Source organism: Aulostomus chinensis, chromosome 8 (genome assembly GCF_037954235.1).
Source record: "Aulostomus chinensis isolate RoL2024-O1b breed Wild chromosome 8, RoL_Achi_v1.0, whole genome shotgun sequence".
NCBI classification, from domain to species: Eukaryota; Metazoa; Chordata; class Actinopteri; order Syngnathiformes; family Aulostomidae; genus Aulostomus; species Aulostomus chinensis.
Window position 1 is genome coordinate 10,630,837 of NC_141327.1, and position 16,165 is coordinate 10,647,001.

Here is a 16,165-nt window from a genome sequence, read left to right on the forward strand (position 1 = left end):
CGCCCGCATCACTGTGGACGCCGCCCCAATTCCCCTGTCAATCTCCTGCTCCATCCTTCCCTCACTCGTGAACAAGACCCCGAGATACTTGAACTTCTCCACCTGTGGCAGGACCTCCCCCCCGACCTGGAGTGGGCAGGTCACCCTTTTACGGCTGAGGAACATGGCCTTAGACTTGGAGGTGCTGATTCTCATCCCTGCCGCTTCACATTTGGCTGCAAACTGTCCCAGCTGGAGGTCGTGGCTTGATGGAGCTCAGAGGAGCACATCATCCACTAAAAGCAGAGACAACATCCTCCTGCCACCAAACTCGACCCCCTCCACCACCCAGGGGTGCTTAGATGCCTGTATTTTTTTATTTCAATTTTTTTTTTTTTTTTTTGTTAGCTGCATGTTGAGTCGTCCAGCCAGTAAAAGCGTGCAGGTGTGTACCTGTGAGTCCCACTGAGGTGGTGCAAGATCAGCGGCAAACATGTTTCAGAAGAAGAAAGTTAGTCAGCAGCGGAGAGAGGGTGAAGCTCATTAAAAGCAGAGTGAATGGAGGGTTTGCTTTCACCCCGACCAGATTCGGAAGAGATTGGATAAGGAGAGATGCATGGGATGGGAAAATTCTCACATTTCTGTGCAAACTTTGCCCGTCGAGTTTCAAAAAGAAAATACGCACTTCAGTCACATCCACCGCAAACCTGAAACGGCATTCTGACCTGAAGCACCCGGGTAGCCTTTCAAGGTTTGTGCAAGTAAATAAAGGGTGAATAAGGATACAAAATTGAAAATGAAGACGCAATCTGACACATTGTTTCATTGTTAGAACTGATAAAATAATTGCCGCCTGTGTTACTACATGGGCTGGAGCAATAATTTTTTAAAATAATAGCTCAAAGCAACATATGGGAAAAAAGAACTGAACGAGTTCATTTTTAGAACTGTGAACTTAGTTCAAAATTTTGAATTATGAACTTTGAACTGAACTAGTTCATTTTAAAATCTGTCAATTGAGCTTTGAACTAGTCCATGTAGAAAATGAACATTCCCAACACTGGCTGTTGGTTACCTTTGCTTGCCAGTTTGATGTGCCTTTAAGGCTCATCTTTGCAACCTCTACAGTCAATAATCTCTAGATGCACACACAAAGGTCCAACCTTTGACATCATGTTCTTCAGGTTTCTTCTTAGATGGGGGGGCATCTTTTCCCTGAAGAACTTTGGCCCTTTTAACCTTGGGAAAGGCTTTCGTGATCCCATGACAAGGTTCCATCTTCAGTGTTGAGGAAGGAAGCCAGTGCCCTGTGGTGTAAAATCAAATAATTTATAATCTCCTAGCTCTGGTGAGTATTCACCTGGAGAATAAGCTTTTGGGAGGCATCTTATCATCAATTTAGGATGTTCCCTTTTATGTCTGGAATTGTTTAATAGTTTCTAAAAGTTGCAATTCGACAACAGCCTCATCATTTACGACGACCCTGGACTCTGTGTTCTAGCGACAGCTAGATATCAAAATGTTTCAGCTGTTCTTGTTAATAATGACAGTATATGGTACGGAGCAGTACAGATAGTCGGTAAGGCTGGGGGCAGACTACAGTAGTTTTACAAATCTGTACCGCTATTCTCTAGTCTAGTGTGTGCCCAGCCTTATCTGACAGCAACTTATTCAGTTCGACGTGAGAAAATGTGAAAAGTCGATTGTTTTATACCGTACAACTTGCTTACGCTAAGTATTTTTAGCTTATGCTAACGGTAGATAAAATATAAGTTTTAACTGTTCGCCTTTCGTTTTCACTCGATGTACAATAACTTTTTCAAATATCTCCTAATTTAACATTACAGTTTAATTTGACCTGGCTTACGACAATAATATTTGATCGCTTAACTTACCCCTGTCCAGGTGGAACCATTCGCACTGAATTCGTAGACGGACAGTGTCCCAGTCAAGCATATCACTTCCGGGTCAAGTCCTTTTAAAAAATGTATTTGATAAATTTTCCTTTTTCACAAATAGATAGATACATGTAGAATGTTTAATCACATTAAATGAAACATTTTTTAGTCAACATAGTCCTGGTTTCTTTTGTGCAGTAACACCAGTTGCTGTGGTTACGGTTTGTGTCCGGAAGTCCTCATGTGAAGCAAACATGGCTGTGCAAAACTGGAACGATATCCTCAAATCGTCAAAGAAAACTGCTTTGGTTCATGATGGTGAGTACAACAAAGAAATATATCGTTTTAAAGGAATTTATCTTCTTAAATAAACACACGATGTTTTGCCTGTCCGTGAGTATTTTAATCAGGCTAGGCTGTTAGCCAGCTTTCCAGCTAACGTGACTACGACCAGTTGCATATCTCATACAATTGTTTTAGCAAAAAAATACACTCTAAACTAAATAACTGTTGCATTTTTTGATTTACAATCATCGGGAAAACTTGACTGAAGTAAGCCAAAACCCTGACTGTCATCAAATTATTGGTTCATTTGTTTGTTTATGAATTGCTTTATAATTGCATTTGGAAGTAAAACACAAATAGAATTTCCTTTTATTCAGTGATTTATTTGGCTAATCTCTTTACTGAACAAAGATTACAATTTCTACAACCTGTCCCTTAACTTCACATGCAAAATAGCAAAGTACAGTATCAGCTTTTAAAAACACTTGTGTCATTCACTGGTGATGGCTCATCAGGAAATACTGCAATGTTGTTTAGGAAATTGTTGAATAAAGCTATTTAATGTTATTAAGCATCTCAGTTGCATGAGTGAGAGCTTTCTGCTAATGACACTAGTCATATACTTGTGTGACTTTTCTTAAAACAGAATTCATAGGAGTTTCATTTTACACATCATTGATGATTTGTTTGTATATTGAGACCCTAATGATACAAACACATTCCATGTTTTTACTCCCTCATGTCATCTTTTAGGAAAAAGGAAGATCCACTACCTCTTTTCAAATGGAAAAGAAATGGCAGAGGAATATGACTTGAAAACAGATGAACTCATCGGTAAGCAGCAGGTTTCACCCAGCAGCATATGAGAAAATGTTTCTGAATTCAATGCAGTAGCTTATGTAAGTTTTCATGATTTTTAGTGCGAAAGTGGCGTCATAAAAGTGCCCTTGGAGCTGTGGGCCAATGGCAGGTGGAGGTTGGGGAACCACTCAGTGGTCCCGTGTCTTCTTTAGGTACAGAAGTGATCAAGGAGAATTGTTCCAATGTGGGTTTCCCTCTCCATGAACTTGACTTTACATTCAATTTTTAAGCTACTACATTTGATCTGTCTTTTCTGTAGTTAAAGCTCACTGTGATTCATTTTAGAGACTTCTATTTTTTTGTTTACACAGCCTGTGTTTATGCGTAAGGACACCAAGACCAGTTTTCAATGGAGGGTCCGCAACCTGCCCTACCCGAAAGACGTCTTTACTGTCTCAGTGGAGCCATCTGAGAGATGCATTGTCATAAAAACCTCCAACAAAAAGTATGTATCACACCAAATCAAGAATTCCACTTTGAATTGTTTTCAATTGCATGTAATTCCACTGTCCTTCCCATAGATGGCACTGTTTACAATACATTTACCTGTGCCACAGCATGTTAAACCTGTTGTGTACTTTCCATACTTATCCAGATATTATAAGAAGTTCAGTGTTCCTGATTTAGATCGCAGTCAGCTGCCACTGGACGACTCTGCCTTAAGTTTCACGCACGCCAACAACACTTTAATTGTCAGCGTAAGTCATTATTCTTTTCCTTTCAAGATAATATCACAGGAGTAGGACTTTTAGATATGTGTTCCTACATACAATGTCCAATGTAGTGATCTAAACATTGTCACACATGGGTGACGAATAAAGTTAAAAACCAACGTAAGATGTCTTAGCAAGGTTTTGGGCCGGCTCGAGCAGCGGCAAGTGTGTGACGTTCTGCTTAAGGGATGAATAATATTTCTAAAAAAAAAATTCACCTAATGTTTTGTTTCAGAGATGATGGTGGAGATCTTGTCCTATAGGTGTTTCCTCATCTGTGAAGGAAGGACACAACACAATTCACGTCATTTTTATATTCATCAAACTGTGCAGTGACCCCTTGTGTCCTAAGGATGGGGGTATTGTCATCCTGGAAGAGACCACTCCCATCAGGATATTAATGTATAATCAAAGGATAATTGGGTCGCTCAATGAAATTGTATTGATTTAGAGTGACAATGAATTATTACAAAGGATGTGTGAGTGTAAAATTTTGGCACAAGCAAGTTTAAGATTTCCTAAAATCAGATTAAATTGTGTGAAAACGAGTTCCTCCATCTGATTAAGGTGCTTCTCGTGACGTGATTCTGACTTCTCTTAAGTGAGAGATTTGCTGATTTGATATCAGACAGACGTACTTGGCAAAACTTTGCTTTTGCTGTAATGTTCACAGAATGCTCCCTCCATCATTCCAAAGTCACCAAATTCTTCAACAAGCATTCTGGCCTGTTCTGTTCTCCCATTGTACATCACGCGCGCTTGCCCCCTCATTGAGATCAATTTTTCCCACCTCTCTTTAGACACGTGTTTGTGGTTGTCACGCCACTGAACCCTCAAATGTGCATTCATCTTTGTAATGAGTGGTTTATGCACTGTAATCCTGCAATAACATCCCTCGAGCGACTGCTCTTGATAACAGTCGGATCACGTCCCGCGCTGACAGTGACCTGAGGAAGAGTTCTATTTTTCTTATTTCAAACTCACCAGCTGAGAATGTTTGTGACTGAGGCTGCTGCCATTCACGGCCCAACAGTAAACCCTCTTTAGATCTTTTCCTTTTGCCATCTTGATCTAAAATTCCCATCAGCGGGCCTGATGGGAAGCATTTGCTCCCATCATGGCTCTGTACCCATTTGTTCAGTTTTTTTCCCCTTTAATTAGTCAGCTGTAATTCTACAGGACAACTGTGCGTGCACGATTTAAATGTTCAATGAAGCATCGCTATCCAACTCAGGACTAGAAGTTGTGTTTTTTCTGCTGTGCACCTTTTACTTACTTCCATTACCGTATTTCCTTTTTTTTTTTTTTTTTTTTTTTACAATCATAATAGCCATGTCTGTAATATTAGTACATTCTTTCAGCGTGATTACAGTGAATGATAAGCAGAAAGAGGGAGGCAGCAAGGATGTTGAAGTAATTATTTGTCTTGTCCCTCATCCAGTACAAGAAGCCCAAAGACATCTTAACCCTTGAGCAGGAACTGCTGAAGGAGCTGAAGAAACTGAAGGAGGCGACCGAGGGGGACATTGACTGTAAAACTCAGTAAATCCCAACTGTTGAGCGAGAGAGAGAGAGAGAGAGAAAATCATTCTATGTTTCATTTAAAGCTCATACTGTAGTCACGTGTGAGCTCTCTGGTGAATCTCGCCTTGAAGAAGAACTCTGCTTTTGCATGATTTAATGTTTCACATTTGGTTAAAGGATTAAGATTATTAGAGTTTGAAGCTGTTTTTCTTGCCATTTATTTTTTTTTATCCAGAAACATTCCTTCAAATATATCACCTCTTTGGCAGTCTCTCATTTTGCGCCTAATTTCTTTCACATTAAAGGAACAACCCAACTATTTGGGAAATCATCCATCCTCTCAAGAGCCAGAGAAGAAAATAGTCCTCCTCAGTGGGAGCAATCGGGAGCTGATATCCACAGAGACAAGGTGGCTGCTAGTTAGCTTCACACAGTGAGTGGTAGTGAATAAGAAGTGTTAACATGCTGCCATTAAAAGTTATAAAATACACTTTTCCCTCAAAGGAGTTTGCCTGCAATCATATAAGTAGGCTTTTTTTCAATACCATTATACATGAAGTAACAGTTTAAAATAACAAGACATTGTCATTTTAAAATCAGACTTGTATTGTAACTGGAAGTACTTTCCTGACTGGGCCCAAAGATTGTAAGTAGCACTTCAAAACTTTGACCAACAAAACAAAAGATTTGTTGACAGCTAGAATGCTGCCTGTTGCTACTATTAATGTTGACAATGGCAAATAAGTTTATTAATCAAAATAATTGGCTTGTTCCTTTTAAAAATATGTCACTACTTTACCCGGAGACCTAAAGGATATCAAAAGTGTATCTGTTTGACTTCTTGTTCCATGTTGTCTTTCTGCCACAAAACCCAGCAGGCTGTAGTTTTTAGGGGGAGGTCACATAACCTACCCAGCCTCTTTTCATTGATGTCCTTGTAAAACACTCAAAACACACAATGCCCCATCCCTGTTCCAGGGTCACCGTTATGAGCACAACTCATTTGTGTGAACTGAATACCTTCATGTTCCGTGCGTGTAGTGGGCCACCCTGAAAGCCTTTACTGAAGCACTGTTGACCGGGGGAGCTAGTGTGCCTGTCTCTCTTTAAACCAGAGCGTTACCCTGACTTTGTGGTCTCCTGCTTCAACCCTGTTGACACTAGTTCAAAATGAATGCAAACCATTGCTGGAGGAGATTTAATACTGTGGTCTGAATGGCACAAATATTACGTCAGCCTTTCGCATCTATAGTGTGTTCAGACATACTTAGACAGTGGATGAAGAACAATGCTACGTTAAAGGAGACAGTACCATTTAAATATAGATTCTTTCAACCTTGTGATTCCTTGCATTTTTTTGTCCAAACCCAAAGAACAAAAAAGTGGAGACAAAACCACAGGTCTCGCTCACTATTGTGCTTTGTTTGCTTCCAGATGGAAAAGAAGAGCAATACAACAAAACATCTTCAAACCAGTCTGTCCTCTTGTTTTGCAAATTCTTGCGTGGGTGGATTTTTTTTTTTTTTTGTTAACTGTGACGTAACAAATATGCATTTATACATATTTGATTAGGGGGCTTGTGAAGTTAGAGCCACTTAATAGCAAGCACTCATGCTGAGCTCTTCATTTTCATCATGAATGTTTTACAGTCTTCGGGGTCTAAACGCATTTTGGATGCTGCAAACTAACAAATTGGACATCCAGCTCATGCTTTGTGAGAGCGGCCAGGTCCTTGTGTTCGGGGTCTTCTTCCTCCCCTGTCGTTTGGCCTCTGATGGTCATGCTCAACTGCTTCTGGGAAGAGGGTTTCTTTTTGGCCTCCCTTTCACTCCCGAATGCCTCTTCCCAGCCATTCCTCCTCTTTCAGTCGATGCCACATTTTGCCAGACAGGCACTGATGCTTTTTCTGCAACCCCCCCCCCCCCCTTACCCCTCCCTGTGTGACTGGCTTCTTTTTGATAACTGACCCCTCCTTGTGTTATTATTCGAACCCACTATTGTATAACATGCCCTTTTATATGAGGTTTCACAAAGGGCCCATTTGATCAGAGGGTTACGGTGTGCGATCGTGAGAAATGCAACTACATGGTGGTAACCTTTGTTTGGGCCAAAATGGTGGGCTGACCTCATCGCTTTTAATGCATAGCTCGAGCCATTCAGGCCCAAGTCTCACTTGCTGAGCACATTGAATTCAGTAGCCTGTCACAGATATTGCCCCTCAGTTATCTGGGTCTCTGACTTGAAGAGTATTGGGGGCAACCGGCTATGTATGCTAGCTTTCTGTCCCAAAAAAAGAGGAGCTGAGGTGTTTGTGAATAGATTCTTTAGTGGTTTTAATATACACTCTACAATAAATATTTCCATCATTTGACGTAATTTACATTTTTACAGTAAAAATATATTCATATATGTAAAAAAAAAAAAAAAAAACGGTTAAAAACTCTCCGAAACGGCCTCCTAAAGGCAAGTTAGCATGTCAACTCTAACCACAGGAAAATCCACAGATAGCTGCCATGTCTAGCTTCATTGTACTTATTTTTTTATAACATTCTTTGCTGCCAAGCTGGCTAACGTCTAAACTTTCACTCATGTCAATGTTGTTGAGCACTTCAGTACTTTAACTGCTCCCTGATTTAATAAGAAAAATCTTACCTAACGTCTTCTTTCTGAATTGGAAATAACTAGCAGATTAGATAGTCAATGTTTATACAGAATCCAGTACAAAGAATTACAAAATGAGGCACAAAGTGTACGGGGCATGACTGTGAAAGGTAAGTTTGCCGGGAGCACATGTTTCCTCTTGTAGTGGTTCTTCTGTGGTGGTTTTTGAACATTCTCTGTCCTCAGCGGCCCCCTGAGCGCTGATGATGGGAATGTTTAGTCCGCTTGCTTAAAGGCTGCACAGGGACAGGCAGAGGAAGAACATCAAATGGCCTCCTCTCACTCAGCAAGTGACCCCTGGGTAGACGCTTCATGAAGTGGGCCTCCCTCTGGTGCTGCTTGGTCTTGGAGGCCTTCCTTGGACGGCCTTTGCGTGTGAAAGCCATGTACCAGCCCTCGTATTTGGCGTTCTGGAGCGCCGTGTAGTTATTTTCCAGAACAATCTCAGTGAAGATGCAGTCTTTGCCTCGTCCTTTCCGCTGGGGAAGAAAAGAGGGAGAAAACCTGATGGATTTTGGACCACATCCGGGAAGTTGATACTACAATTCTACTACTACCATTTGAAACCGGCAGCTCTTGAAACATCTCAAAATCAAATTCATTCTTTGTGTCTCAAAAAAATCAGTTGTAGCTGTAAATGCAGAATAACATTTTCAAAGCAGAAACTTAACGCTGTTACTATCGTTTTCTGCGGCCTCGCAACGAGGAATTCCAGGTTACCTTGCCGATCAGTTTCCCCCTCTTGTTCATGCATATGTAGTATCCTGTCTTCACCCCTTTAATGCGTACACGACTCCCAAAAGAGTCTGTCTCCACCTCCAGTTTAGCTGCAAATACAAACCAAAATTAAGACCATGCAGATTATGATGTCAGTGTGTGAGATGACACAGTTTTTTTCATTGCACAGTAAAGAGTGTGTCTTCATGAAAGGGCCTTAAATTGATCCGAAAACATCATGAGCAATGAACCAGAATCACTAGCATGACATATATATTCCCTCTTAATCCTTTTTTACGATCCAGTGGTCACCTTTAACAGAGCTTGCAAGTCTTCCAAAATAGCCCCAAATGATAGCGATTTCGCACGGTGTGATTGTTGTCGAATGTCTTTAAATGCTGTGCTGTGATGCAGTTCAGAGCGGGGATAAAGGAGAGTGAGAATCCTGCGGTCAGGGACACGGCCACAAGCACAGAGCAGCAGTTAGATTTGGGACTGTTACAAGAGTGACACCCACTTAGGTTATGTGAAGTCTGTGTGTGTGTGTGTGTGTGTGTGTGTGTGTGTGTGTGTGTGGGGAGAGAGAAATTTAAAAGACAAAAGCACAGGGGAAAGGCAAGAAGAGGAAAAGGTATAAAGTGAAGATGCTGACTTCATCACTCCTTATAAATTGAGTCATTCAGTGAATAGTAAAGCAATGAAAATTCCTCATGAAATGAGCCTCCAAAAAGCAGGAGTGGCTGGAAGGTGGCGGCTGTGGTGGAAAGATGGCTAGAGACACCATTTGGTGTCAGGAATTTTTCTCTCTTTAAGTTAAAGACAGTTTTTCAAGTTCAGAAAAAAAAACCGTCTGCTGAAGTCCTTCACAACAGGTGTCAATGACTTTATCCACATGCTAACATTTCTGGACCACCAACACGCTGAAGAAATAAATTCTCCTCATTATTGCATGAAATATGGCGACACTTAAGCCACTGCCGATGTTTGTAGTTGCTACTACTGTTTCTCCTGGCTGGAACACTTTCAGACGGACGGCCAAAGACAACAGAATTATTTTCAACTTTGCCGGCGGACATGTTTGGGTTTGTTTTGTTTAGATGATGTTTGAATGATTTTAAATTTTAGTCAGTGATGATAATCTTCAGCTGTGGTCGCTTTCTGTTTTTTTTTTTTTTTTTATTATGCCTCCTCTTCAACTATTTTTGACGAGGGTAAACTTTAAGTTTAACTTGTATGTCATTAAAGGTCAATTAGATACGCAAACCTGCGCTATGGCTTTTGTGTAAACGAAGGTCTGAAATGAATCCTCGCAATAGTATCCGTACTTGAATTGACATTTAATTATGCGTGTTATTTTTTGGTTTGTTTGTTATTTAATATGTAAGTGTTACTGGCGTTTTGAACTATTTCAATCCGAGACGGTCTGTCTTTCCCTCTGGTTTTCTCCTACCGTGTGCCGCTCCGTCGTCTCCGTTGGCGTTGACCCTCTTGTTTGCCAGGACTTGGACGTGTTTCCCGCTGGTGCGGCTGTACAGCTGGTACGTTCGGGTCAACCGGCGGCTCATCCGGTCCGACAGCCGGCTCTGCTCAGTGACATGGTGCTTGAAATTAGGAGGAGACTGCACCGTGTTCTGTTGGGTAGGAATAGGAAACACATGTCAAGAAATATGAAATAATGTCCCAGAATAAGTCTGAGAAGTGTGAGGACACGCTATGTTTTACCCAAAGTGGTTTGTTATACATCTACTTAATTTAATCATTTATTAATTTAATTGTCTCAATATCTGAGATGGACCCTCGGGGATGGCATTCAGGTTATTTTTTTCCTTTACCACCGGTGACGTTTTCCCAGCCGTTCTCCGTCCACATATGTTTTAACAGTTACTTTTAAGCTGGATCTTACCTCTTTTCAAGATGTTTGAATAGTTGCCAATTGCCATAGCACTCATAATAAAATGTTTTTTATTGTTATTGCAGCCGTATTTCAGATGTACAGACCGTGAGCGTCTTAGTATGGCATCACAGTACCTGTTCGGGTTGGTTGATTAATTGTGGAGTCAACGTTAATAATTTATATGAGAGAGAAAATGTGTTACCTGCGCGTAAAAGCAAAGCGCCGTGAACTGAAGTAACCTGGGGGGTGGGGTGGGGGAGAGAAAAAACATTAAAAGGTTTAAGCAGATGCCTTAATCCGATGACTTACACACATTGAGCGTTCTTTACTTACAGGTAACCTAACCTCGATGTTCTCAGCCTCATCTTGTAATAGTTCAAATATTGATTCATGAATACTCCACTGATCCGATGCTGAAAGCTCTTGGAAATAAGGTTGCTCCTGCTGCGGACTTCAGCCCAGCTCTATTCCCCTCCAGTTACATGTAGGGAGACAATTAGGAGATCCAAAATAAAAATGAAAAAATATAGACTGTCAGTGTCCCAGGTAGGTAAAGGATCCCATCTCCATTTCAGTGAAAAGAATGACAAGTCCAGTTGCAGTCCACTGTGAAAGTCCGGGAACAACTTCCATCAAGTCCACCTCGTGTTTGCTTCGTAATAAATGTCTTATAATTGAAGACGAAATAAATCATTCATATACATTTTGTGAAGGCGCTGTGGCGACGAGTTTGGTTTTTACGCACGGAAATTTACGCACTAGCGAGAATAAATACTCGGAGGCATTTCGTGAAAATTACTCATTTGGAAAAAAAAAAAAAGATGATTCCACTTGCATCGATACTAGTTTAGTTTTTGCCGTAAACGTAACGATGCTGCCGCGGTTTCACTGTAATCTGCGCAGCTAGTAAAACTTCAACGTCACCGTCTGTCCCACACGTGTGTTTCTGGTGGCAGCCTCCAGTCCACATACAGCATCTGCCTCCCTCTACATTTAAATACCTTAAGTAAGTCAATATCCTCGGTGAGAGCAGGCGGAGCATTCAGGCTGGAGCAAATTTGAAACTGAACACTTGTTTAAACACTTTGCCTGCACCTATTTGCTTTCAAGTCTACTAACGCAGAATCCTTTAATTGGTTTATTGTGACACGATTTAACAACAAGCAGTGAGATGCAACATTTAAAATCTATCAGTAAGCCAGAAGCTTCTTTATTATGCAGGTTTGAGCCACGAAAATGTTTTTAAATCACACACATTGTCTCAATATTGGAGTATCATGTAAAATCACTGTGCACGTCTATAATGTCCACATGGAAAACTTTCCTGGCATGTACTTAAGAAAATCTACAGTTACATTAACTTATTCCCTGGCTGCAGGTTAGAGGTTGTTTGGTGGTCCCGCAGGACGGACCTTGATGTACTTTTTCATCCTACATATGTAAGTAATATGTATTCCATGTGAACACATGACACAAAATGGTTTTCACATAACATCTAAAGCCCTCGCCTTGGATACAAATGCTCTCCCGCTCACGATCATGCCTCCATAACGTTTCACAATCCTGATTCGATTTTCAAGTTTGAGTCCAGTGCTTGGTGTGCAAGTCTCAGAATGTGTGTCTCCATATATCAAGCACTTGTACTGTAATTACTATTTTTCCCGATGGTGGAAGGAGCCATCAGAGGGAGAAGAAGGACAGTTGTAACATGGAACGCGTTGAACTTGGACCCCTGTGTAGAGGTGGAAAAAAAAAATCAGCATTTTTTTAATTGAAATTAAATATGCTTTTAGATGACTAAGTTTAGAGCCCCACCCCTTTGCAGCTAAGAAGGTAAGTACATTTGAGACGCCATGAATTTAAGTTCAATGCGTCTTACATACCCCACGGATGGAGTTTTTCACTCCAGCTCAGTTAAAGTGTTTGAGTACTTTATCGAATAATTAACTCTCTATGGTTCAGTAAAACAGATGAACATGTTAGAACCTTTGAAAATGAATTTAAGTTTATATTTTGAATAACTGTGGGGATATGAATGGATACGCCAACAAATATAGTGCCTGCATGGCCTTTATTTAGTGTCCTTCAAACATTGAGAGAAAAGAGGCGCTTGAGGCTGAACCCAATAATTTGGGCTCCATCATTAAATCTCTTTTAATATCCTTGCGACACCATTCTGTTTCAGATCCATGATATCCAGACTTTATACTATGAATACAAGTGCTAATCTCAAGTTTGGGTTTCCTGATTCCAATCCTCTTATCTGATTACAGTTCTAATGAGCCATAGCAGACTTTTGGATCAATGCTCCCAACTTTGAGGCTTTATGAATCCAGGCCCATGTTCTCTGTGTGAATACTATGGGAACCCTTCACACCCTTCTCACAGAACAGCTGTACAAGAGTTAAATATATAAAATAATGTGAGTGTAGTCTATGTCTTAGCTATAAATCAGTCATTTGAAGCAATGCAGGGGATTTAGAGGGTGCAAATGGACCTGCCTTATTAGTTCCAGCGGGACACTGCAACAAGTTATTTTGCCACCTGGAACAATTCAGCACTTTGTTCTTTCAAATATTGACCTCTATAAAATAACGATTGCACAACCAAATTAGAAATCCACATGCCTGATAGTGAAAGCTGTTGGTTTATATATATAGATCACACAATTGCTCTATAAAAGTGTGTGTTTGACCAAATGAACCCATAGATTAGTTCACTTACAAGTAATTTAAAGAACTTTTGATTAGGGAGCTGCAGAAACATTTCTACCAGCTGGAACAGTTGAAATCTCTGTAATGCAAAGTTAAGTTTCCTTTTGAGACCGTGGGAGCATTGAATAATTCGAAAACACAAACGTCATCTTTTATTCTCATTTGATTCCATGAAATTGTACAGCATATCTAATCTGCTTCATCCAGACTAGCATTAAATATTCATTTTTGTTTGCGGCCATAATGCACCCTCATAATGCTTTATTGAACAAGCTCTGTTCAATAAAGCATTGACTGATGGATTCATATTTATTCCTGAACTTCATTTAATGCAACATTCTGTGTTTGTCCACATTTGCCCCTGCAGACAGAAACGCTACATGCTGGAAAGAACATGCAGCATAATTCAAGGTGATTGTACTCTTAACTTGCCATCGTGTTTGTTTGTGCGTGAGCAAGTAGGAAATGGGAAAGTTCCAACCTCTGAGGTGGGACAGCACAGCGCACACCTGTCAAACTCAGAATGTGTCACTAGGAAAGTGAAATGTTTTTGAGTGGTTGACCTGTCCACACTGTATATGACAGGAGCTCATTAGCGTTTTTGGTTTCTTTGTTTGTGTACATGGGCAATGGAATTGTTTGTCACTTTTCTAGAGCAGAAACAGAGCAGATTTCCTTTCCATGGTTGTTGTCATCATGAGTCTTCTCATCTGACTGTTTTGACACGCAACCTCTGTGAGTGACATGTGCCCAACAGTCTTTAAAAATCTAACCAAGTGCACTTTGACTTTGCCGCAACAGCCATCTACAATTTATAACCACTTCACACAACTTAATAAAATTTAAATGACATTTGGTCAGCACGTCGGACAGGTTTGGGTAAAATTCTCATGACATGAAAGATTCTGCTGAAAAAAAATATAAAAAAGCTATCATTTTTTACATACCTAACTGTCTGCTGTCTTACTCTTGAGATTCTCTACAGACTAGTTTTTCTGGCTTCTGAGAAGAGTTGAAGCAGGTCCAAGTTTTGCCACAGATCCCAATTCTTTTGGCCTTTTCCTCTTAGCTTTCCCATTGCTGCTTTTCTCATTTGGATCACTTCGCTAACTAATACAAAACCTGGTATCAGCGAGTGGGTACAAAGACAGCAATCATTGGATGCTGCGAAAAAAAGCAACTTTTTGGCAAAGATGCACATCGGCTATTCTTAGAAGAGGAGTGACTGAATGTCTGAAAAGGCCCCAGAGCAGACTGCCATTCAGTGAAAGGTATTATTCCCTCAAGCTAATGTGAGACATAAAAATACACACTCGCGTATAAGGCAGAGCCAGTGGAAAGGTAGACACCATAGAGGAAGAGAAAAAACAGAGCCAGAGACGAAGACAGAGTAAATGAGTTTGTGTGTGTCTCCCTCTCTCTCTCTCTCTCTCTCTCTCTCTTTCTCTCTCTCCTCGTCTGTGTGCGTGTGTGTGTTTGAGTGGAAAGAAAATGTGGGATGTTGCAGTTCTCACTGTCATTTGGTCACAGTGCTAACCAAACCTCAGTGTTTTGAGAAGCATATAAGCTTCAACCACCTGTTGTAATTATGCGTTATTGCTTTGTTGCAACAATGTGGACTATATAATGTTCCTGCAACCACACACCAATCACTCATTTAACTGGCCCGGGAGTATCATCATCACTGAACGTTCTCCTAGCGCATAGGCATGACGACATGGACGATTGATAGCATATACTAATGAGGTGTTCCCACCGGAATTATTCACTGACCTCTTAAGAAACATTACATGTAGAGTGAACTGTACTAGTGACCGGGTCACGCTACACAGTTGCATAGCTACAGTATACGAGGGTGATCTCCCTCGAAGGGTTAAGATTGTTCAATTATTTGTTCATTTTCAAAAGTTGTTTATTTTCTCTTAACTCACACCAGGTCGTGTGACTGCTGTTTGTCCAGCTCTACGATGTTTTTTTTTTTTTCTCTGTGTAACAATTTAACATCACGTCACCTTCTTAAAATAATTGCCTAAGTTACTTTTTGACTTCTTTTTTTTTGGGGGGGGGGGGGTGGTTTGCTTAAATCAACTCCTTATGATGTTTGTCTCCAGTTTTTTTTATGTTAGTTTATGTTTTCTGAAAAACCTGAAAAAACGGGCAATTGTTTTAAGAAGGCAACAATTTGCAAATGCATACACTTGTATAGAAATAACACATGTATGTACACAATGATGTGTGTAATGTATGACCATATTTGATAAAAAAATTATATATCTATATATCCATCTTTCTCTGTCTGTCTTTCTCTCTCTCTCTCTCTCTCTCTCTCTATATATATATATAAAACTGTAAATTTAAGGATTACTTACTGCTTATTGATGATCTGATAAATTTATAACTGTAGATGATTCTTATTTGTGGTATCTTCATTTCTTCAGACTTGATTTAGGTGTATTGAGCCTTCACGGTTCCTTATAAACGTAAGACCACTAACTCTTAATGACTCCACTGCACATTATGGTCATAAAATATCAATAATAATAATGCAGCCAAACCATTCATAAGTGCAACTTAAATAAAGCATCACTGGCAATTTTATTTTCTCTGAATCTGCAGATATTCTAAAATGCCCATAACCCTCAATGAGTTATGAACATTAGACGTGTTAATAAATAGTTTGTATAGCTTGCATGTCTTAACATACTGTAGCTGTCGCCAACATAAATTCAGGATATGACACTGTGTACTTGCCATTCATTCTCTTTTAGATGAAAGTTCATGTTCTGATATTTGTGAGCTGACAAAAAGACATCAGTCTGTGAATACCACTTCAGCAAGGTGGCTCTTATGAATTCTGCCCTTCTATTTTCTTATTTTCTGTCATCTTAGAAATAAATTTCAGAGTGATGGAAAGACAGT

The 16,165-nt window shown here is 40.2% G+C and overlaps 3 protein-coding genes across 4 annotated transcripts in view; 1 reads left to right on the forward strand and 2 right to left on the reverse strand.

Annotated features, from left to right (window-relative positions):
* The window catches only part of poll (polymerase (DNA directed), lambda), a 9,389-nt gene extending 7,470 nt beyond the window's left edge, over positions 1 to 1,919 (reverse strand). For both annotated transcript variants that reach the window (XM_086210840.1, XM_086210839.1), the window contains exons 1-2: positions 1,875 to 1,919; positions 1,143 to 1,286 (exon numbers count right to left, since the gene is read on the reverse strand). In XM_086210840.1, coding sequence (XP_086066966.1) covers positions 1,143 to 1,257 — 115 coding nt within the window. In that variant the 5' untranslated portion in view covers positions 1,258 to 1,286; positions 1,875 to 1,919. The remainder of the gene's footprint in view (positions 1 to 1,142; positions 1,287 to 1,874) is intronic.
* Positions 1,920 to 1,958: 39 nt separating this feature from the next.
* On the forward strand, positions 1,959 to 6,760 carry dpcd (deleted in primary ciliary dyskinesia homolog (mouse)). The gene is made up of 6 exons (XM_086210844.1): positions 1,959 to 2,195; positions 2,916 to 2,996; positions 3,083 to 3,207; positions 3,335 to 3,468; positions 3,619 to 3,721; positions 5,178 to 6,760. The coding sequence occupies exons 1-6, from the start codon at positions 2,132 to 2,134 to the stop codon at positions 5,280 to 5,282; spliced, it is 612 nt and encodes a 203-aa protein (XP_086066970.1). The 5' UTR covers positions 1,959 to 2,131; the 3' UTR covers positions 5,283 to 6,760.
* A 676-nt stretch (positions 6,761 to 7,436) lies between these two features.
* fgf8b (fibroblast growth factor 8b) lies at positions 7,437 to 11,445 on the reverse strand. Its single transcript, XM_086210101.1, has 5 exons — positions 10,866 to 11,445; positions 10,735 to 10,771; positions 10,089 to 10,269; positions 8,642 to 8,748; positions 7,437 to 8,400 (listed from the first exon to the last, which is right to left on the reverse strand). Exons 1-5 carry the CDS (start codon positions 10,922 to 10,924, stop codon positions 8,104 to 8,106), a joined length of 681 nt encoding a protein of 226 aa, XP_086066227.1. The 5' UTR covers positions 10,925 to 11,445; the 3' UTR covers positions 7,437 to 8,103.
* Between the last annotated feature and the right edge of the window lie 4,720 nt (positions 11,446 to 16,165).